General features: G+C 38.6%; 1 protein-coding gene across 1 annotated transcript in view; it reads right to left on the reverse strand.

Annotated features, from left to right (window-relative positions):
- The window catches only part of KATNA1 (katanin catalytic subunit A1), a 37,893-nt gene that overhangs the window by 3,002 nt on the left and 10,589 nt on the right, over positions 1–24,302 (reverse strand). The window contains exons 4-10 of the mRNA XM_022558979.2: positions 21,039–21,219; positions 9,489–9,610; positions 7,745–7,850; positions 6,391–6,549; positions 1,262–1,388; positions 617–751; positions 116–242 (exon numbers count right to left, since the gene is read on the reverse strand). Coding sequence (XP_022414687.1) covers positions 116–242; positions 617–751; positions 1,262–1,388; positions 6,391–6,549; positions 7,745–7,850; positions 9,489–9,610; positions 21,039–21,219 — 957 coding nt within the window. The remainder of the gene's footprint in view (positions 1–115; positions 243–616; positions 752–1,261; positions 1,389–6,390; positions 6,550–7,744; positions 7,851–9,488; positions 9,611–21,038; positions 21,220–24,302) is intronic.

Consider the following 24,302-nt stretch of genomic DNA (forward strand, 5'->3'; position numbering starts at 1 on the left):
TCTTCATCTATCTTAATTCAGCATAAAAAGTTCATAATAGAAGCTTATACCCACAAAAACCTATGCTTCAAAAAAAAAAGAAAAAAAACACCTATGCTTCCAAAATAATTCATACCTGCACACGTTGGTAATGTCCGCACCTGAATAACCTTCCATGTTTTCTGCTATACTTGCAAGGTCAACATCATCAGCCAATTCCAGCTCACGCAGACTTATTCGTAATAGTTCCTCCCTGCCTTTTGCTATTGGTAGAAACAAATTTAAAAATATAAGCCTTCAACATAAACAATGTTTTATTTTTCTCCAGTCTACTTTGAGAAGTTGTTTTCCAATTCTTAGAGCTCATTTGCTTAAAAAATTTAAGACCTATTCCTTACTGAATTTACTGCATTTATTTTAAAATTTTAATTAATTTTTATTTTTTAAAATTGAAGTATTTCATTGAATTTTAAATTTCCTAGTATCAAGGCTTTAGGCTCCAGATATAGCCAAACCAGTTAAAATAAGGAAAGACATCCTACGTTCGTCTTGGAAAGTTAATTAATACCAAATTTTAAAATTTCTAAGCAAAACTACCTAAGAGTTAACATGACCTTTCTGATTCAAATAAAGATACCTGATGGCAATGGAATATAGATTCTTTTTTCAAGACGTCGTCTTAAAGCCTCATCAATATCCCAGGGAAAATTAGTAGCTGCCAGAACCATAACCATTTTGGAAGGGTCATCATTTTCAGAAGCACCTCCAACACCTTGAGGAAGGATAAGAACACAGTAAAAAAATAAAAAACAAAGCTCAACTACTTACAGATCATCAGATATTTAGCACAACATTAAAAGCAGGGTAATCATCAAGCCTCCCTAAGACTTATAAAGCTAACTGGTACGTATGTGAATTTGTGGTCCAAGAAAAATGAGTTTTTGCAGTGTGCAAAAAATAGGACTCAAAATAGATTTGATCAAAAGACTAGTTCAGCACAACTACATAGCAATTTAAGAAATTCTTCAAAACCATACATATCCCTCTCTAAGGCCAATTAATCGGCATTTGTTTCAATTTCATGGCTAAAAATGAGATCAGTGTATGACAGAGGGTGTCCTGTGAATAAACAGCCATAATTGCTGGTGTGTCACCACTGTCAGTGCACCCAGTTTACCGCTGGCAATCTCCAGGACCGACTGGCCAGCCCCGCGTCACTGGGGCTGTGTGGGTCAGCACTATGAGTGGGGCTTGCTCAGCTCATGCAGAGACACAGGCATACCGTCCATCTGAATCAGCAGCTCGGCTTTCACCCTTCTGCTTGCCTCGTGCTCTTCAGAAGTCCCTCTGCGGCTACAAATGGAATCTATCTCATCAATAAATATGGTGGCTGGAGAGTAAAATCGAGCCTGAAGGGAGAAAGCGTGCAACACCAGGTTTTTATTTCATTTAAAAGTCATCTATAATTTAGCAATTATTAAAGAGCTGTGGAGCCTGCCACCCTGTGCATCTCTCCCTCTTTGCCTAATACTGGGGAGAGAGGATAGAATTGGAACAGCTAAAATACAGCTTCTAATATAGACCTATCATATACTTAAATCTTATATGGCAATTTTTTATACTATTCAATACTATAACTGATTATCTTCAACATGTATTTGTTTACGAGTCATATAAATACAGGATTATCCTGTACACTACAATAATATGGACAACAATGGTGGGAAGACATTTACAGATACTGACGTGTTTCTAAAGTTCTAGAAAAATTTTTGTTAAAGAGAATCATTACCTTAAATAAAATCACATAGATTCCCTCTAAGGGATTCTAATTTAATTGCCATTTTTCATTTGACTAATACAAGTACACCTGACCCTTGAACAACTCGGGTTTGAACTGCATGGGTCCACTCGTATGTGGATAGTTTTCCATAGTAAATACTACGGTACTACAGTCTGTGGCTGGTTGAACCGAAGGATGTGGAAGAACCGTGGATACAGAGGGCTCACTATAAGTTATATGCAGATTAACCTTCACGTTGTTCAAGGGTCAACTGATTTTTATCCTCTTGTCAATTAGAGGTCAATTTAAATGGCCTCAGTTTTTTGTTTTGAGATAAAATTCATATACCATAAAATTCACCATTTAAACCATTTTAAAGTGACAATTCAGTATTTAGTATATTAACAATGTTGTGCAACCATCATCACTATCAAATTCCAGAACATTTTCACTGCCTCCAAAAATAACCCATACTTCCCTGCCCCAGCCCCTGGTAATCACAAATCTATTTTCTGTCTTTCTGCATTTACCTATTCTGGACATTTCAAATAAATGGGATCATACAATATGTGGCCTTTTGTGTCTGCCTTCTTTCATTTAGCATGTTTTCAATGTTTATCTATATTGTAGCATGTACAGTAGTACTTCACTCTTTTTTTTGTCTGCATTGGGTCTTCGTTGCTGTGTGCAGGCTTTCTCTAGTTGCGGACAGCGGGGTCTATTTTTCGTTGCGGCGTGCGGGCTTCTCATTGCAGTCGCTTCTCTTGCTGCAGAGCGTGGGCTCTAGGCACGCAGGCTTCAGTAGTTGTGGCATGCAGGCTCAGTAGTTGTGGCACACGGGCTTAGTTGCTCCATGGCATGTGGGATCTTCCCGGACCAGGGATCAAACCCGTGTCCCCTGCATTGGCAGGCGGATTCTTAACCACTGAGCCACCAGGAAGTCCCAGCACTTCATTCTTTTTTATGGCTGAATAATATCCCCCAAGTTTATTTTTGTACCTTAAATGCATTTCTTCCCCAAACCAAAGGACAGGGAAGATTGATCCATTAACTAATAGATCTAGTCAAGTATTATCTAGTAAACAGCTGTGCAAGACTCAATAGTATCACCCGTTTCTTAAGGAGACTGAAGAGGCATTTAATTTTATTTACTTATTGTTTTCTTTTGTTTTTAGTAGACTTTTTTAAAATTGGAGTATAGTTGATAAGAAGCATTTTATTATAGTAACTAATGTTTACCGTTAATCATTTTTTAAACAAAATATCCAAACTTACAGAATCACTGCACAAGAAAGCTTGAACGTAAAATGCAAGTCCACAATGGCAAGTGAACATTACAGATTTGAACACGCAATTGTACTGGGTTCATCAATTCTTTGGACCATGAGGTTATAATTCAGTATCCTCTAAGAGGTGATGAATTGTGTTGAAAGCACAGTGCTTCCAAAGTATAGATTTAGTTTTAGTCTGTTCACTTGGAAAATCCTAATAGTTAAATCTCACTTTCTTTTCTAGTTAAAAACTTGAATTCTAAGTCATCTACTGCCTCCAAAGGGATAGTAAGATAATAATAATTTTAAATTTTATTTATTTATTTTTGGCTGCGTTGGGTCTTTGTTGCAGTGTGCGGGCTTATTGTGGTGGCTTCTCTTGTTGCAGAGCACGGGATCTCGGTGCACAGGCTTCATTAGTTGTGGCATGCAGGCTCAGTAGTTGTGGCTCGTGGGCTCTAGAGTGCAGGCTTAGTAGTTGTGGCGCAAGGGCTTAGTTGCTCCGTGGCATGTGGGATCTTTCTGGACCAGGGATCGAACCCGTGTCCCCTGCACTGGCAGGCAGATTCTTAACCAAGAGCCCTAATAATACATTTTTAATAAGGTATCCTTACTTGGATCTTAGGTACTGTGTACAAACATTTTTGTACTCTCTTTTCAAGAAACAGAGGGAGAAAAATAAACTGGATGGAGGGAAAGAAAGAAAAAAGCAAACATGCAAGAAAATTTATAATTGAAATTCTAGCTAGCAACCATCTACCAACAGAACCAACAACAAAAATTAAATTTCAAGCAAAAATTACTAGATTGAGTCTTCCCAAATACTGAGGGTGTGCAGAAAGGTCTGACTTAAAGCAGAGGCTATGTGGCACATTTAAAATTGGCTTTGGATGACCTGAGAAAGTAATATAGAGAGACTTGGAGAGGAAACCAATTGTTTCTGCCTGCACAGCATGGCTCCTTATGATAAGAGAAGCTCTCTTTTTCATTTGTAAATCATCTCTCTCTCATTCTTATTCTATTACTTCAAGAGAGGCCAACTCTGCTGGAGTCCCAGGAGGGTCCAGGCATAAGCATGTGACTCAAGAGAGACCAAACATTAATCTCTGGAATTTTGCTGGAACAACTGAGATTGTTGTTCACTTGATTAGATTTCTGACACTTGAAAATGAAAGTTCCTGACAATACAACAAAAACTGTACAATTAAGTTTTTATATGTGTTTGTTACCATGTCATGTGAAAAACCCTGGACAGACTTTTGTAATATTTAAGTGGCCTTATTCAAAATACAGGCCCTGAGGAATGCTCACTTTGAGAGGTTCAGGGGGAGGGGCACTCAAGAGAGAGGCAGTCATCTGTAGAGCAGTCAAAACCAAAATATGAGAGGCAGTACAATTTTACTCGAGAGAGTCCATATGAACAGAAGCAAATCAAGGTGGTTTCAAATGAGCCCTAACCGAAATTCAGAAAGGCAGAAGCTCCAATCTGCAGGCGCTGGTTTGTGACTGAGCCACTGCTCAAGTGGGCAACTCAAAGTAGCACGCTCCAGATAAGCAAGGATTTGTTTAAAGATGGTTAAGATTCTCCTGGGCAATACCAGGGAAGCCAGTAAAAAATAAGTTGTTTGATATGTCTTTATAAACCGCAGTATACAAAAATATTGCAAATTACTACTTTGTAAGAGGCTTTCCCTCATAGAAGAAAATAGTCCTTTTTCCTTAATATAAAACCCTACATTAAAAAAAATCAAATAACTCTTAAACAGTAACAGTTAATATTTATGAGTCCTTATGAGTCAGGCTCTGTATTAAGCAGTTTACATGTATTGGCTGATTTCACCCTCCAAACATTACAGAGGTAGGTCCTAAATTACTGTCCTCCTCTTATAGATAAAGCAACTGAGGGACAGGAGAGGAATTTTCCCACAGTTCGCCATCTAGGAAAGTGACAGAAGTGGGATCTTAACCCAGGCCACCAGACTCTAAAGACGCCACACTTAGCCATTCACCCTATTTACTTTTTTTTTTTTCTTTTTTGGCATGCGGGATATCTTAGTTCCCCAACCAGAGTTTGAACCTGTGCCCCCTGCAGTGGGAACGTGGAGTCTTAACCACTGGACCATCAGGGAAGTCCCCATTCACCCTACTTAGCTTACTTTTTTTTTAAATAAAATTTTTAAAATATTTATTTTGGCCGCTCCGGGTCTCAGTTGCGGCATGCAGACTTCTTAGTTGCGGCACGCATGCGGGATCTAGTTCCCCGACCAGGGATCGAACCCAGGCCCCTGGCACTGGGAGCGTGGAGTCTTGCCCACTGGACCACCAGGGAAGTCCCCTAGCTTACATTTTAAAAAGGCCTAGTTATTCTGGAATACTGACAATATAATTTTTCCCCTGAAGCAAATAGCAAGCTAATTTTTCAAAAGGATCTAAGAGGTTCTCCATTAGATTCCTATTGTGGGATGGACTGTTAATAATCCATAAGAACTTGTCAGAATCTACATCCTGCCTTATGAATTATCGAAGTTGAAGGAGAAAGAAAATGGGAATTGAAACAGGAAGAAGCCTTTACAGAAAACAGATAACATGAAATTGTGAGGGGTTTTGTTTGTTTATTCTCAGCCTAGGAAGGAAGATCTGGTATAATATTAGCATGGTCATCTAAGGTTTTGTCCACCATGACCAGGAATGTAAATCTTTTTCACTATCTATATAATAAACATAACTCTGTCCTCATGCATATAACTACACAATTTCTTAAATGAGGTAAGATGGAAATAGTAAGTGAAACAAAGTCTGAAGTCTAAAAAGCTGTTGAATTCAACCTAAACACTCAAGCAGAACTTGTTGAATTACACTTCTCCTACTGATACTCAGATGAGTGGCAGTGGAAGAAGGAAAAAGACACTCAAAGAAGCGAAGAACTTAATCTAAAGACTGGGTCATTAAACTCAGGGTATTTGATATAGTTAATAGATTGGAGGTAATCTCAGTTCCATATCTACTTATGATTTTCACCTTTTCTCATTTTTGTTCTAATACTGCATTTACTATAACTAAGCCTGATTTAAAAACCGTAATAATTTCACATTCCTATAGCAGATCAGTAATGCAGATCCCGTAACATGAATATGTCCATAAGCTAACAGAGACAGCCTTTCATCCAGAGAAAAGGAGTCAAAGAGAAATGCAAGTTATTCATGTTAGTATTGAATAAAAATTTTCTACCTTCAAGAGCACAGGAATCACACTCTGGGCACAAAAGCATCCTGCCTAGCGATTCTACACGCTGTAGTTACAACTCACTTTCTCCCCTTCTAGAGGTAAAGAATCATTAGAGTTAGCTCAAGCACTCACCATTTCGAACAGAAGACGAACAAGCTTCTCAGACTCTCCTCTGTATTTGGAAGTCAGAGTTGATGAAGAGACATTGAAGAACGTTGTCTTGCATTCAGTAGCTACTGCTTTAGCAAGGAGGGTCTTTCCTGTGCCAGGTGGGCCAACCATCAACACTCCCTGTTGGGAATATAATAGCATCAGCAAAGGATTTATGTGCCATTGTTCTAATTCACAAGAATTCCATTACTAAGGATCAATTTTCAACCAACTTACACATAATATTAAGACAAGTAAAAGACAAAGATAAACAGAAGGATACTTTATCACAAATTTACTTTTTCCATTACAAAAGTAGGGTAACTACACATTATTAAAAAATTGGAACTAAGAGATGAGAAATAATATAATCAATATTAGAGTAATGATATAATATCATACCCTAACACAGGTACCATTAGTATCTGGATATATTTCCTGCTAGTCTTTTTGCTCAAATTAGTTTTTTTTTTTTACATAGCTGTATGTCCATAATTTTGTATCTTGCTTATCACTTAACCTTTCAAGAATTTTAAAAAATAAGTACAGAGTTAGCCATTAGCACATTTCCCAAATCCAAGAGTTTTTTGGACAGTCTCTTTTCATATCAGCACATGACTTTTAAAAAGTACTCATTAGATACAGATATATCTTATTAGTTTCTTAAGAACAATTCCAAGAAATACAGATGTAAGTTCTGCAACACAACATGTAAAATGGAGTATTTTTGCATTAGGTGACCTGTTCATATTTGCAAATGTAAGCTCATTATAAATCTGCTATGTGTCCAACTTTCCAGATATCACATTGTACCTATTCCTTTTTTTTAAAGTAAATTTATTTATTCATTCATTTATTTATGCTGTGTTGGGTCTTCACTGCTGTGCGTGGGCTTTCTCTAGTTGCGGTGAGCAGGGGCTACTCTTCATTGCAGTGCGCGTGCTTCTCATTTGTGGTGGCTTCTCTTGTTGCAGAGCATGGGCTCTAGGTGCGCAGGCTTCCATAGTGGGCTCAGTAGTTGTGGCACATGGGCTTAGCTGCTCCGCAGCATGTGGGACCTTCTTGGACCAGGGCTCGAACCCGTGTCCCCTGCATTGGCAGGCGGAGTCTTAACCGCTGTGCCACCAGGGAAGTCCTGTACCTATTTCTTATTCTGGAAAACTTGCAGTAGCTCTTGGTCTAAACAAAGTTCTGAGTAACACAACATAGTTTAAAATAATTTTCTTTACCTGCTCTACTTTCTCCTCCCACTTCCCCCAACACAGATAAATATTGGCTTTCTATAGCAGTGCACCTGCCATTTGCTTTGACAATGCCGTTACAGTAATACACTTACTTTCCATGGTCTCCTAATGCCTTTGAAGAATTCTGGCATCCACATTGGTAACACCACAGCTTCCTTAAGCAACTTTTTAGCTTCTACTAAATCAGCAATATCATCCCTGAAAGAGAAGATATTTTATCAACAACCTTGTAGTTGTTGATAAACTAACTACAACAACCTAACTCTATGTAGTCATTCTTGAGAATCACTGAAAGCACATGATTTTACGTTGCTGACAGAATGCTAAGCTTCTTCCTAGGCACTAGTGAACTAACACACTGTGACGAGGCCTGCCACAGCAACCGGTATATAGAAAGAGCACAATCTGAATCTTCGATTCTTTTTTAATTTTTTAAAATATTTATTTATTTATTTGGCCGTATCAGGTCTTAGTTGCGGCACGTGGGATCTTCGTTGCCGTGTGGGGAATCTTCAGTTGTAGTGTGTGGGATCCGGTTCCCTGACCAGGGATCGAACTCGAGCCCCCTGCATTGGGAGCGCAGAGTCTTACCCACTGGGCCACCAGGGAAGTCCCTGAATCTTCAATTCTTGGGAGTAATGATTTTCAGCTTGGTGAATGAGAACACAGGTCTATAGGCCTACAATTTAAGTATTATTATGCCATTTCATTTTAAACTTCTGCTCTTAAAATGCTCATTCCATAAATTCCATGATTTAGAAATAATGAGCCCATTAAAAAAACCCATAAAGAATAAAAAGGGCATAAAGCAGATACAGGTTGCAAAACTGCTGTTTTGCCCCCAACCCTATCAAGAGATAGACACCGAGATTAAAGAGTATCATAGAAAAAAAATTAAAAATAAATAAATAAATAAAGAGTATCATAGAGATTTCTGTGAAGTCATCTCCAACCACTAGAACACTACTACTACTACAACAACCGGTACACATGGCATGATAATATATTATGATATATGACATGATAATATATTTTAAAACATCCCTCAAAACTATACCTAAAAATAATCAAAGTTTTAACAAAAAACGTATAACAGAATGTACCTAACTTTGTGGGAAAGGGAGATTTACAACTCACTGTGATAAATTACAGTTCTTTGATTAGATATAGTATTTATTTTTTTAATTGTAGTTGATTTACACTTTTGTATTAGTTTCAGGTGTACAGCAGGGTGATTCAGTTAGACATACAACTACATCTATTTTTTTTTCAGAGTCTTTTCCCTTACGTTATTCCAAAGGGATTCTTTTCCCTTTAGGTTATTACAAAATATTAAGTATAGTTCCCTATGCTATATAGTAGGTCCTTGTTGGTTATCTATTTTATATATAGCAGTGTGTGTATGTTAATCCCAAACTCCTAACTTATCCCTTAGATATAACAGTAATAAAGTTGAGAACCACTGCTCTAATAGGACATAAAAGCAACATATATTGTATAAACCTAAGATAACAAGCAATACACATGCATAAGAATGACTGCCATTTTACCACTGGAGAATGTCCCCAAAAGATGTAATTTCTGTTATCTTGTTCCCATTCTGTATGTAGAATTTTTAATTTAATAAGAATTTTATTATTATTTCATTAAATTAAAAAATCTCAGACAAAAACTGGTACAGCCTGAACCAAAGTCAAGTTTTTCATTATGTGTCATGCTCACATTGTATGTCCTCAGGTTCTATCCTCAAGGACTGATCTTCAGTACATGCCCACATTTGTTCCATTTTCTGTTCCAAAAAGCAACATCCAATTATTTTGTTGTGATATAACTTACCATCGAACATTGGGATTCTGAGAAATTATATCTCTTTCCAAAGCTTCTACTAAGTCCTTATCGTATCCAGTACTATCAAATTTATTTGTCTCTGGTTCTGTAACTGCAGCAGGTGATTTGTTCTACACAAACAGAGAGAAAAAACAAGAGCTTTTGATTGACTCAAAAATTATATTTTGTTTCTATGAGTCAGAAACAAAGATTGGACTTAAGTGACATTTTTTAAAAAGCTAATGTAATAGTACCAAGTAATAAGGACAGAATCAAAGGCTACAAGTCATCCTTCTACATCAACATCAGAGTTTCATACTGAATTTTTATTTTTACATAAAAAGTATGACAACGGTATTAAAGAAAAAAAAATATTATGCATATGAACTGACAATAGTAAAAATTAATATTGAGATAAACTGTAGTCCCTAGTGAATATTAGATATGTATGGCATTTATCTCAAAGCTTTAGAAGAGATAAGGTTATAGACAGATGGTTTATTTAGCTAAGATTATGGGTCAATCTTTAACACGTACTCAGTCCCCATTGATGCTCCCCAAACATCCCTTTTCACTATTCCCACATCCCTCCAAAAGACACCTCAGTCCTTCGGAGAGATTTTCCCTCCCCCACTCTGTGAGGACAGTCATTAGGGCCGCAAGATGCACACTAAAGCACTCCAAGGCACAACAGTGAACTCACAGGGCACTGCAGGATTTTTCAGATTTTTGAGGGAAATACAAAAACACCTGTTTGAACATTGGGTGAACTACCGGCTCGAGGTAGTTCAGTTTCTCCGTTAAGACTGCTGCATTCCTTTCAATAATCCCATATTTTTTGTGAGGCTGGATTTTTGGCAGTTGCTGTGATAAAACATATACCGGGAAAAATCAATGTGGAAGAGGAATGACAGTGGAATGTCCACTATGACTCCAAGGTCTGAGAAACTGTACAGTGTCCAAAAGGTGTTGGGACATGAGTTGTTTTAACCAAATTTCAAATGGATGGGTATTCTTTTTGTCCTAGAGGTGCTATGAAAAAACTGCTGAGACAGTCGTGAATTTTATAAGCCAAGAAAATTTATGAAACTTTATATTGGTGTAAATAATCATTTACTTGGTCTTGTACTAGGATTGTTACCCCATCTCCAAAATCCATAACATTTTTTTGCCCATAACATGATGATTTCTTTGTCACTGGTGCTGTCTAAAGTCAGTACTAATGTCTAGACTTAACCAATATTTACGATATTCAAAGTCTTACACTAGATGACCAAATAAGTGCCTGTCTCACAGTTTACATATTTAGTATCCAATAGGAACATTAAAGATTCAAGGGAGGTGTTGTATAACATTTAAAAGAGGAGGTTATCTTTTCTTCTAAGTATTTATGAAGTTGTTATTCATTCACAGATACTAATCTGTTCTGTACGAGCAGCTGCGGGGGATAGAAAGAAGACACTGTTCCTGACTATTAGAAACTTAAACTGCAAGCCCAGGGAAACACAAATATAAGGCACTTTATATCAACAGTTCTCACCTTATTTTCTCCCAAAGAACACAGCGCTGAGGGAATGTTTGCAGACAAAGCAAAACAAATTTCAGACAGGCAGAAAGGAGAAACAATTCTATAATAGGTTGGCCAAGGGGAGCTATGGAATTTCAAATTTTGACATTTCTAAGGGAAAATACTAACAACTACCAGGAGGTAAAAGAAAGCAGCAGAGGTTAAAAAGAATGTAGACTCCTTCTTGGTGCTCAAAATAAATTTGACAACTTCGACAAAATGGATCACTATTTGAAAAACACAAACTACTACAACTCAACTATCATGAAAAAGATCATTTAAACAGCCCTTCAACTTCTAGGGAAACTGAATTCATAATTTAAAAACTTCCAAAAAAGATATCCAAGCCCAGATGGTTTCACTGGAAAATTTTATCAAACATTTAAACAAGAACTACCAATTCTACACAATCTCTTCCAGAAGACAGAATGAACATTTTTCAATTCATTTTATGAAGCTACTATTACTGTGATAACCAAAATCAAAGAGAATTAAAAAACAAAACAAAAAAATTATAGACCAATATCCCTCATAAATATAAATGCAAAAATCCTTAACAAAATATTACCAAATAGAATTCAGTAAGATATAAAGAGAATTATATACCATGACCAAGTGAGGTTTATTCCAAGGATGCAAGGCTAGTTCAAAATTCAAACAATAAATAAATCAATATAATCCACATATTAACAGGCAAAGAAGGAAAACGACATGATCATGCAACAGATGCCAAAAAGCACGTGACAGAACTCAACATCCATTCGGGGTAAAGAGGAATTTCTTCAACTTGGTAAGAAGCACACACAAAAATTCTACAGCGGGCTTCCCTGGTGGCGCAGTGGTTGAGAGTCCGCCTGCCGATGCAGGGCACGCGGGTTCGTGCCCCGGTCCGGGAAGATCCCACATGCCGCGTAGCGGCTGGGCCTGTGAGCCATGGCCGCTGAGCCTGCGCGTCTGGAGCCTGTGCTCCGCAACGGGAGAGGCCACAGCAGTGAGAGGTCCGCGTACCAAAAAAAAAAAAAAAAAAAAAAAATTCTACAGCTAACATTATATTTAATGATGAAACACTGAATGCTTTCCCCACTAAGATCAGGATGTCCACTTTCATCACACTTATTCAACATAGTGCTAGAAGTTGTAGCCAGTGTAACAGAGCAAGAAAAGGACATATACACATACAAATCCAAAAGGAAGAAATAAAACTGTTCTATTTCAGATGGCATGATGTTTACCCAGAGAATTCCAAGAAATCTACAAAAATTCTCCTAGAATTAATAAATGACTTCAGCAAGGTGGCAGGATACTAAATATACGTAAAAAGTCAATTTTATCATTAGGGAAATGCAAATCAAAACCTCAGTGAGATACTAGTTCACACCATTTGGATGGCTATTACAAAACTATTACAAAACTAGAACAAACTAACTAACTAACTAAAAAAACCACACACAGAAAATAACAAGTGTTGGCAGGGACTTCCCTGGTGGGTTAAGAGTCTGCCTGCCAATGCAGGAGACACAGATTCAATCCCTGGTCTGGGAAGATCCCACATGCCACGGGGCAACTGAGCCTGCACTCTAGAGCCCACGAACCACAAACACTGAGCCCACGTGCCACAACTACTGAAGCCCGCGCGCCTAGAGCCCATGCTCCACAACAAGAGAAGCCACTGCAATGAGAAGCCCGCACACCACAACAAAGAGTAACCCCTGCTCACTGCAACTAGAGAAAGCCCGCGCACAGCAACGAAGACCCAACGTAGCCATAAATAAATAAATAAATAAATTTATTTTTTAAAAAAAGAAAATAACAAGTGTTGGCAAAGATGTGGAGAAATTGGAACACTGTGCACTGTTAGTAGAAATGTGAAATGATGCAGCCACTGTGGAAACGTTTGGTGATTCCTCAAAAAACTAAACACAGAATTATACACGAATACTTCTGTATATGAATATATATATATATATCTCCAAAAGACTTGAAAGCAGGGTCTTGAAGAGACATTTATATACCCATGACATAGAAGCATTATTTACAATAGCCAAAAGGTGGAAGCAACCAAAGTGTCCTTTGATGGATGACTGGATAAACAAAATATGGTATATACATGCAATGGAATATTAGCCTTAAAAAGGAATGAAATTCTGACACATGCTATCAAATGGATGAACCCTGAAGACATTATGCTAAGTAGGAAAAGCCAGTCACAAAAGAACAAATACTGTATGATTCCACTCATGGGAGGTACTTAGAGGAATCAAACTCATAGAGACAGAAAGTAGAATAGTGGTTGCCAGGGGCTGTGGGCAGGGGGAAGGAACAGGGAATGCAATATTATGATTTATAATGAGAAATACATACTTAGTTTTAGTCCTATTCCTGGCATATAACTCCTAAAACCCTTATGATTTCCTAACTGATAAGAGCAATGGAAGCATCTTTTGTTATAATATGCAGTTTTTGTTCCCAGCTCCTGAAATAGATCCAGAGCAGTAAAGGAGAAAGAGGTGTTTTTTGATACTCATAACAAGCCCCTGAGTTTACGTTAATGAGGTGATTTTTGGAAAGCCCCTAGTTAATCACAGGATGGGGACTGTTGTCAGGGGAACCAAACTTGTGATCAGAGGGTTGGAACTTACAGTGCTACCACACAACCTCTGGGGAGAAAGAGAGGTTGGAGGTTCAATGAATCACCAATGGCCAATGATTTAATCCATCATACCCACGTAATGAAGCCTCCATAAAACCCCAAAAGGATAGGGTATGGTGAACATGCGGAGGTGCTAGGAGGGTGGCATATCTGGAGAAGGCATGGAAGCTCTGCGTCCCTTCCCACGTACCTTGCCCTGGGCTTCTCTTCCATCTAGCTGTTGCTGAATTGCATCGTTTGTAATAAACTGGTACATCTAGTAAGAAAACTGTTTTCCTGAGTTCTGTGAGCTGCTCTAGCAAATTATCAAACCCAAGGGGGTTGTTTTGGTAACCTCTGATTTATACCAGTTGGTCAGTAGCACAGGTGACAAGTTGGACTTGCAACTGGCATGTGATGTGGAGGCACCCTATGCAACTGAACTCTTAACCTGTGGATCTGATGCCAGTTCAGTTAGACTGCAGGACACACAACTGGTGTCAAAGAATTGCTGGATGTGGAAAAAATATCCTACACATTTGGAGTACAGAAGTGTTTTGTAAGTAGCAAGCAGAAAGAAAAATAGAGTTTTCCTTATCAGGGAGTTATTGTTTAACGGGCACAGAGTTTCAGTTTTGCAAAATTAAAAACGTTCTGTGGATGTATGGTGGTGATAGTTCCACAGCAATGTGAATGTACTCAATTGCACTTTAAGAAATGCATACTTAGGGCTTCCCTGGTGGCGCAGTGGTTGAGAGTCCACCTGCCGATGCAGGGGACACGGGTTCGTGCCCCGGTCCGGGAAGATCCCACATGCCACGGAGCGGCTGGGCCCGTGAGCCATGGCCGCTGAGCCTGCACATCCGGAGCCTGTGCTCCGCAACGGGAGAGGCCACAACAGTGAGAGGCCCGCATACCACAAAAAAAAAAAAAAAAAAAAAAGAAATGCATACTTAAAAATGGCTAAAATGGTAAATTTTATGTTCTACATATTAAAACCACAATTTAAAAGAATTTTTTTTTTTTTTTTTTTTTTTTTGCGGTACGCGGGCCTGTTACTGTTGTGGCCTTTCCCGTTGCGGAGCGCTCCAGACGCGCAGGCTCAGCGGCCATGGCTCACGGGCCCAGCCGCTCCGCGGCATGTGGGATCTTCCCGGACCGGGGCACGAACCCGCGTCCCCTGCATCGGCAGGCGGACTCTCAACCACTGCGCCACCAGGGAAGCCCTAAAAGAATTTTTAAAGTCACTTGTATTTCTATATACTAGCAATAAATATGTGGATACTGAAATAAAAAATACAATATCACTGATACATCACTTAGAAAAGTGAAATACGTAGGTTTAAAATCTAACAAAATATATGCAAGACCTGTATGCTGAAAACTACACAATGCTGATGAAAGAAATCAAAGATCTAAAGGAGATAACATGTTCATGGATTGGAAGACTCAATGTAACAAAGATCTTAATTTCCCCCAAACTGATCCACAGGTTTAACGTAATTCCTATCAAAATATCAGCAAGATTCTTTGTAGATGCAGAAAAGCTGATTCCAAAATTTACATGAAAAAAAGGAACTAGAATAGCTAAAATAACTTTGAAAAGGAAGAATAAAATGGGATGAATTAGTCTACTCCATTTCAAGCTTACTATGTACATAATGCAGTATATAACTATAGTAACCAAGCCTGTGTGGAGTATTGGTTGAGAGACAGATACACGTATCAATGAAATGTAACAGAGAGCCCACAGACAGACCCACACAAATATGCCCAAATAACTTTTGACCAAGGTGTAGAGGTCTCTTTTACTGAAGCATATTTACAGCGCTGTGTTCGTTTCTGCTGCACAGCACAGTGGCTCAGTTACACATACACACACATATGCATTCTTTTTCATCTTTTTTCCGTATAGTTTATCACAGGATATTGAATGTAGTTCTCTGTGCTATAACAAATCCTTTTCAGCAAAAGGTGCTGGAGCAATTGAACATGTATAGGCAAAAAATGAACCTTGACCTAAGCCTCACACGTTACACAAAAATCAACTCAAAATAGATCAGGGACTTAGATATGTAAAACATAAAATTATAAAACTTTTAAGAAAAAAATTTTGGGATCTAGAGCTAGGCAAAGAATTACAAACTTGACACCAAAAGCATAATTTATAAAAAGGAAATGCTGGACTTTACCAAAATTAAAATCTTTTGCCTTGTGAAAGATCCTGCTAAAACAATGAAAAGACAAGCTCCACACTTCAAGGAACTATCCGCACAACACATAACTGACAAAGGACTAGTCTCTACACTATATAAAGAGCTCTCAAAACTCAAGACTAAAAAATCTCATTTGCATAATGGGCAATAGACTTAAGAGAGACATTTCACTGAAGACACTTGTTTCTGTGCTCTTATTTCCTTTTCTTTAGTCATTTGTACAGCTACTATTTAGAGGAATAGACCGACTCAACATAGAAAGACTGTTAGGATACATTGATAATCGAAAAGAACAGGCTACTTTATGATTCCGGTTACGGTAAAAAAAAAAAAAATTAAAAAAAAAATCACGCAATAGAAAAGCATTAAAAGCATATACCATGAGATTAACAGAACTCTGGGTGGGTAAGAATGTGAGTCTGAGTTTTCTTTTTTCACTTGCTCTATTTTCTGATTTTCTAAGTGAATAGGTAACAAAAGGTTTTAAATAGGAAAAAAAAAATTATTCATTCTTTATGACTTAATGGCTTTATCTCTTCCATGAAGCTTTCTCACTACTACCAACTCCTTCTAAGAATTCTGCTATTTTTAGTCACTAGCTACCACCAGTTTAGCATCTAATTGTTCTATAATTGTTTGAAATATATTATTCTGATCTCCTCAAATGTAAGTTTCTCAACACTGGGCATATATTACCAACAAAGACACTGGCTGATTTGGGAAGAAAATCTATTCTATACACTTGTTCTTTGGCTGTCAAGTCCTGAGGATTTTAGCACGTAAGTCATGTCTACACTCAGCAAAGACACAGATAAGATCTCCTCTTTTTTTTTTGCAGTACGTGGGCCTCTCACTGTTGTGGCTTCTCCCGTTGCGGAGCACAGGCTCCGGACGCGCAGGCCCAGCGGCCATGGCTCACGTGCCCAGCCGCTCCGCGGCATGTGGGATCTTCCCAGACCGGGGCACGGACCCGTGTCCCCTGCATCAGCAGGCAGACTCTCAACCACTGCGCCACCAGGGAAGCCCCTAAGATCTCCTCTTAATGTAGCTGATTTTATGTTTATTTATTATACTTTGTCCTCTTGCCCTATTCTTGAAACAGTAGAGAATCAAAGGGTGATGGAAACACTATTTGTTTTAAACTGAAGGCTAAAATACTTCCATTGGTAAATAAGAACTTTTTTTCAAAGTGAGCCTCCTTCTGGGGAATTTATTTTTATCCTACTTTTAACCTAATAATTCTACTTTTGCATTTAGATAAATTAAAGAGCATTTTGAATGTAGTCATCAACCTCTAAGACATTTCATTAAAATTTTAAAAAATGCAATGGTGAAACTGTTTAAGTCAATAGCATATGTAACAAAAATCTCAGTTACCTGGAATGTTTGGGAAATAATAGCTAACATTTATTGAGCACACACTAGGTAGAAAAAAAAGTTATCTTGGGGCTTCCCTGGCGGCGCAGTGGTTAAGAATCCGCCTGCCAATGCCGGGGACATGGGTTCGAGCCCTGGGCCGGGAAGATCCCACATGCCACGGAGCAACTAAGCCAACGCGCCACAACTACTGAGCCTGTGCTCTACAGCCCACGAGCCACAACTATTGAGCCCGTGTGCCTAGAGCCCATGCTCCACAACAAGAGAAGCCACCGCAATGAGGAAGCCCGTGCACCACAACGAAGAGCAGCCCCCGCTCAACGCAACTAGAGAAAGCCCGCGTACAGCAACGAAGACCCAACGCAACCAAAAATAAATAAAATAAATTTTTAAAAAAAAGTTATTTTATTTATCCTACAAAAACTCTATAAGACAGGCGTTAAAGTAATTTTATATATGAGGGGATAAAATTTAGAAAGCCCAAGTAGCTTATGGTAATACATCCAGAAACAGCAGGGATGGTGCTTAAATACAAGTCTACATGATTCCAAAGCCCATACTCTTAATCACCATGCTATATTTTTGAAAAGCTTTATATCTTCCTGTTTTAACAAGCAAATCATATTAATTCAATTTAATTTATCTTGGACAACTGATTTGCTAATTATAGTACCTCAGGTTCTACACATCATTTCTCAGGGTATAAAAGTATAGATATAAAATGAAAAAGGTATAGGACATTGAGCTCTACAAACCACAGATGGTTAAAAGGCTTACAACCCAAACCCTAGATGATAGGCAAGGGCAACCTTGGTATTGATAATACTGCCTAAGGCCAGAGGCATTAGCCACCTTCCGCATACCCTTCCTTGTTTCAGGAACTACAATAGCACTGCTGTTGCTGAAAGTACAGAAATACGGGACTATGGAACGATGGTGAGAGGGACTCAAGGGAACTGACTATCCAGATGTACAAGGGCAAATGACCTCCAGAAATGGGGAGGACGGGGAATAAAGGTGATGGCACAAAATCAAGAGCTAAATGCACATCTGTATCTATATCAACAAGGAAGATTATATTTAAAGGTGTGGCTTGGCTGGTTACTGGATGAGGTTCTCAAGCAGAATTACAAAGTTAGGAAAAAGATCTTGAAGTACGGGCTGATATGATGGTTTTTTTGTTGTTTTTTTTTTTTTGCGGTACACGGGCCTCTCACTGTTGTGGCCTCTCCCGTCGCGGAGCACAGGGTCCGGACGCGCAGGCTCAGCGGCCATGGCTCACGGGCCCAGCCGCTCCGCGGCATGTGGGATCTTCCTGGACCAGGGCACGAACCCGTGTCCCCTGCATCGGCAGGCGGACTCTCAACCACTGCGCCACCAGGGAAGCCCATGATATGATGTTTTGAAAAGGACTGAATGGGCAGCACTGGGGGCTTTACATTTGCTTAACCCAGTTTTCACTTTGCCCAGGTGGTGTGGAGGGGTCCTTTTGGTACAACAAGCCAAGAAGTGAGCCTATACTTTACCATTTCATAGACTAGGTATGTGCCTGGGGCAAGGGACTGGGGAGGTGGAAGTAGAGAGGACAGAAACTAGGTTCTCAGAGTCCCATATATTTCTTACTGTAAGAGAGCACAGGCCCTCAAATAATAATTGGTACTGAAATCTTGGTTTATAAATCTCATTCCTCACTAACAGGAACCAGGGTTTCCTGGAGAAATGGGGTAAATACACGAAGAGCCTGGAACATCCTATTTTGCCAGAAAATGAGGAAATGCTCAGAGAATGGTGAGTATGTGTCAAAAAGACTTAAGACCCAGCTTCAAGGGTCTCCCACTCCTCAAATCTTGGACAATTTAAGCATCAAAAAGATAGTAATAGATTTTAATTCACTGAATAAAATAAGAGTCCACCAGTCCATACTGATAAAATTAAATAAAGGGGAAGAGACAGAGTTTTTTCTTACAGTTCAATGTCAAGTAATTAATGTAGAAGAGATAATAGCATTAGAAAATGATTTTTCAATTATCAGAGGAATAACTGCTTCAGGCAAGAATCACTGGATGCTAAAGCAAGTAACTGAAACTTTAATGAGAAATACAATATTTATATAACCTCAAAGTATCTCCCCACAAACTACTATAAAGGGAAAAAGAGTAACTGTATAGTGGAGGGACTTGGCAGACACCACCCTAACCAAGTGATCCAATTTATCACAAGTAATAGAAAAAATAAACATCCTGTGCCTCCTTATATGATACACTGAGAAGAACAAACCTTCACTTCAGTGGTATTCCTGCCAAAAATGCACAACCTTAAATCTAATCACGAGGAAACATCAGGCAAATCCAAACCGAGGAACATTCTACAAAATAACTCTTAAGTCAGGCCAAAAAAGATAAAGGCAGAGGAAATGTTCACATTAAAAGAGACTAAAGAGGGCTTCCCTGGTGGCACAGTGGTTAAGAATCCGCCTGCCAATGCAGGGGACACAGGTTCGAGCCCCAGTCCAGGAAGATCCCACATGCTGCTGAGCAACTAAGCCCATGCGTCACAACTACTAAGCCTGCGCTCTAGAGCCCACGAGCCACAACTATTGAGCCCGCAGGCCACAACTACCGAGCCTGCACCTAGAGCCCGTGCTCCACAATGAGAGAAGCCACCGCAATGAGAAGCCCACGCACTGCAACGAAGAGTAGCCCCTGCTCACTGCAACTACAGAAAACCCTCATGCAACAACGAAGACCCAATGCAGCCAAAAATAAATAAAATAAATTAAAAAAATAAAATTAAAAAAAATAAAAGAGACTAAAGGAACATGACAACCAAATTCAATGTATGCTTCTATATTGGGTCCTGGCACGGGGGGCAGGGGGAGCTATAAATGACATTATTGGGATAACTGGCAAAATTTTATAAAGGTCTGTGTATTAGATAATAGTACTGTATCAATGCAAAATTTATGATTTTTGATCACTACATTGTTTTTATGTGAAACAATGTCCTAGTATTTAGGAAATTGACTCTAAAACATCTAAGTGTAAAAGGGCATGATTTCATTTCTACAACTTACTCTCAATGCTTCAGGAAAAATAAAGTATATACAGAGAGTAAATGATAAAGCAAAAGGAACATAATATTAATAACTAGTAAAACTGGGTAAAGAATATATGGAAGTTCTTTTTTTTTTTCTTTTATTTATTTTTTTATACAGCAGGTTCTTATTAGTCATCCATTTTATACACATCAGTGTATACATGTCAATCTCAATCTCCCAATTCACCACACTGGAAGTTCTTTATACCATTCTTGTAACTTGTTTGCAAGTCTGAAATTGTATCAAGATAGAAAGTTACAAAAAACAACCAAAAGAGGGCTTCCCTGGTGGCGCAGTGGTTGAGAGTCTGCCTGCCGATGCAGGGGACACGGGTTCGTGCCCCGGTCCGGGAAGATCCCACATGCCGCAGAGCGGCTGCGCCCGTGAGCCATGGCCGCTGAGCCTGCGCGTCAGGAGCCTGTGCTCCGCAACGGGAGAGGCCACAACAGTGAGAGGCCCGCGTACCGCAAAACAACAACAACAACAAAACAAACAAAAAAACCCAAAATTATTTGTTGAATAGTGAGTAGGAAAAGTCCTAGCCTAGGTGGAGTGTGACTATGGTTTTATTATAGTAGCAGATTTAATTACTAAAAATTATTAAAATTTGTACAGTCTTCATTTTTAAGGTTAATAAATAACTTTTTCATTTATGAAAATCAGTAACATTTACCTTTTCCTCTCTTCCTTTATTCTGTTCTTTCTTTTCCCGACAACGAACAGCTTTCCCTCTGTCATTGTGAACACTGTGTGCAGATGGACGGTGAACTCTGACAGTTGTACTTGGACGGTTACCCTGTGGTTTAGGGTCACTGTACTGAGATGACTGGCGTTTTCTAGGTCCTGGTGAGGGTCTAATCAAATACAAGATCATGAAAATCATACTCAACTCTTGGAGTCGGTCCATATATAGATGAACACACATAGTGTGTAAGTTAGTTTATGAACTAAAGAAGCAAAGGCATAACTGAACACAAGATAAAACAATAAACTTGAGGTCACTGAAATCTAAGGTCTAGCATTTAAACTGGGCATAGCTGTCTGTGGTGCACTATGGTTTTATGGTAGAAATAATAGAAGTCAAGTGATCATCACCTCTCTTTTAAAAGGAAATAGCTATTGTATATCGGATTAGATGAAAAATTAGTCTGATTCTTGGAAACTGAAAAGAGAACAATAATCAGAGAAGGGAGTTTTATCGAAAGAGCAAGAACAAAGCACAGGTGTAGACTTCACACTTATATACTGATATATGTGCAATTTGGTACCATTTTATTTAGAATGTATCACAGTTCTGTTTTAATTAGTAAAATTTAATCATTTTCCCATTAAAAAAAACTGACATAAGCACTGGCTATGGACAGTTACAAGAACTCACGTATGGTGCTTTACCTCTATGTAGATCACTTCATCTTTATTTCTGTGGCAGGATTTAGACCTCTCAAATGTTTATTAGGCTCCTACTACACTCTAGACTTGGTTGGGGCCAGTAAAATAAGCAATAAAAAAAGGCAGGGGAGTCCTATCCTCAAATACCTCAAGTATAGTTAAGAAAGAAGAAGATACATAAGACTAGGCAAGTATACTGGAAAGTGTGGAAGAGATCTAGTACTGTGGCAATGGGAGTGGCCTCTTGAAGACAAAGTAAATTGGACCTGGAAACACAGAAGTTGACCTAAACAAGATGGTACAATTGCAGACAAGAAAATCAGTGAAGAAAAGCAAAGAAAGCAAGATGAGCTTAATCTATGTAAAGGTTATAAAGTTACTAACTGTGAAGACAATGGTAAACATTAAAACATGATACTGAACAGATAAGGTGGTTCAGTAAGTAGATCTAAACACTGCCAGTTCAAGAGGCTTGGTTTTTAGCTGGCAGCCACTGAAAAGGTTTTAGAAAGATCAGTCTAATAATAAGATACACTGATGAAGGAAACACAAAAAGCAGGGAGATGTTATCAAGGCATGAGATGAGGGCCTAGCTCAAGGAGTAATGATAAAAATCTAAGAGACACTATGAAAAAAGATACTCTTAGATGTGAAAGGTTGAGAATGAGAATTTGGGAGGATGATAAAGCCAAACCAATATATTTGTGAACGGAATGATGAGGGTTCAATTTTGGATTTAGAAACTTGGATAGCCAAGTAGGGATACTGCTTTAAAATATATATTTATTTTTCCTCTTAAGAAAAATAATATAAAATAGACACTGAATTATAATAAAGTATAAAGAATTTGAAAAAGTCACCTTAACCCCACTATCCAGAGTTAACCACTTAACATATTAGTTTATTTTCTTACGGTTGCCTTTCATTTAAACAAAATTGGAACCATTATATACACATATGCTCTTATTTTTCTCTACTCATTATATCATGAGGCATTGCCGGTATTCTTTCCTCTATCATCACCTCATAAATGACTTTTAATGGCTAGCTGGCAGTCAGTCACATAAAATGTGTCACACTTTATCCACTTCTTTTTTTTTTTTTTTTGGCCGCATCTTGTGGTTTGCACAATCTTAGTTCCCTGACCAGGGATGGAACCCATGCTCCCTGCAGTGGAAGCATGGAGTCCTAACCACTGGACCGCCAGGGAAGTCCCTTTATCCACTTCTTACTGCTATTCATTTATCCGAAAAATAATTTACTGAACTATTACTACTGACAGGCACTACTCTGCATTTAAAATAAAAAAATTTTTTAAATAACTTTAATAAAAGCCTTTACTCTCACAGGCTCCCATTCAAGTGTGTGTGGGCAGAGGGGGTTTCAATGAAGAAATAAACAGTACATCAGATGATGCTAAATGCTATCTAAGAAAATAAAGAATGGTAGGGTCTATGGAATGATATAGGTAGGGTCATCAGAGATGGCCTTTCTGAGGTGACACTTAAGTAGAGACCTGAAAGAAGTGGGAGAACAAGCCATCAAACATCTGAGTTGAAGGAAAGGCAAGTGCAGAGAACTGAAGCATTTGTGTTTGACTTGTTCAAGAAGGCTGAGGGGGAGAACTGTAAGAACTTAGGTCACAGAGGTGGCAGGGAACGAGATCTCACAGGGTGGCACTGAGGGACCTACTGAAAACTTTGTGTTTTATTCAGTGAGATGAGAAGATGTTTGAGGGATATCAGCTGACTTTTAAAAGACATTTTAAAAGAATCATACCAAAAAGTTTTATTCTATTTCTAATCTTTCCTCTAAGAGGCTTCAATGAACCTCCTGTACAAACATATTTGTGCACAGCACTAGAATGCTGGATCAGTTAAATCTGTTCTTCAAATGGGATTAAAATTTAGGCAATGTCAAGGTTAGAATCACCACGGGAGTTGAAAGAATAAGCGCTCTTAAGCATGAGTACAAATTAAGACCAACAGAAAAATAAAGAGTTTTGAGGGATATTCAGTTGAGGAAGCAAGTAAAATAAATTACAGGAAGAAATAGAAAGATGCAGCAAATAAAGTCAAAGAGGAGAACTTTGTAGTTAATAGTAATCCAGGGCATTTAAAATCAGAGACAGAAAAAAATATTGAAGAAAAGCCAGAAGCAATAAGGAGGGACACTAGGGTTCATCATCATAGACTTTTCAAGATGAAAGACTCATTTAAGTCAACTTTCCATTACCCCTAAGAGAGAAGCCTCCTGCCTCAACATATTAGATTGTGGCAACCAAACAGTTCATTAAATTTGAAATCAACTTAATAATCACTGGGCACATCTATTCACTGGAAAGTTCTTACCAGTAATTGATAAAGGAGTTACAGGGCTGTTATAGACTGAATGTTTGTACCCCCCCAAAATTCATTATGTTGAATTCCTAAACCCCAATGTGATCATTTGAAGTAAGGAAGTAATTAAAGGTAAATAAGGGGCTTCCCTGGTGGCACAGTGGTTGAGAATCCGCCTGCCGATGCAGGGGACGCAGGTTCGTGCCCCC

This window comes from Delphinapterus leucas, chromosome 12 (genome assembly GCF_059928025.1).
Source record: "Delphinapterus leucas isolate spDelLeu-1000000601 "Yukka" chromosome 12, BTC_Dleu_Yukka2, whole genome shotgun sequence".
NCBI classification, from domain to species: domain Eukaryota; kingdom Metazoa; phylum Chordata; class Mammalia; order Artiodactyla; family Monodontidae; genus Delphinapterus; species Delphinapterus leucas.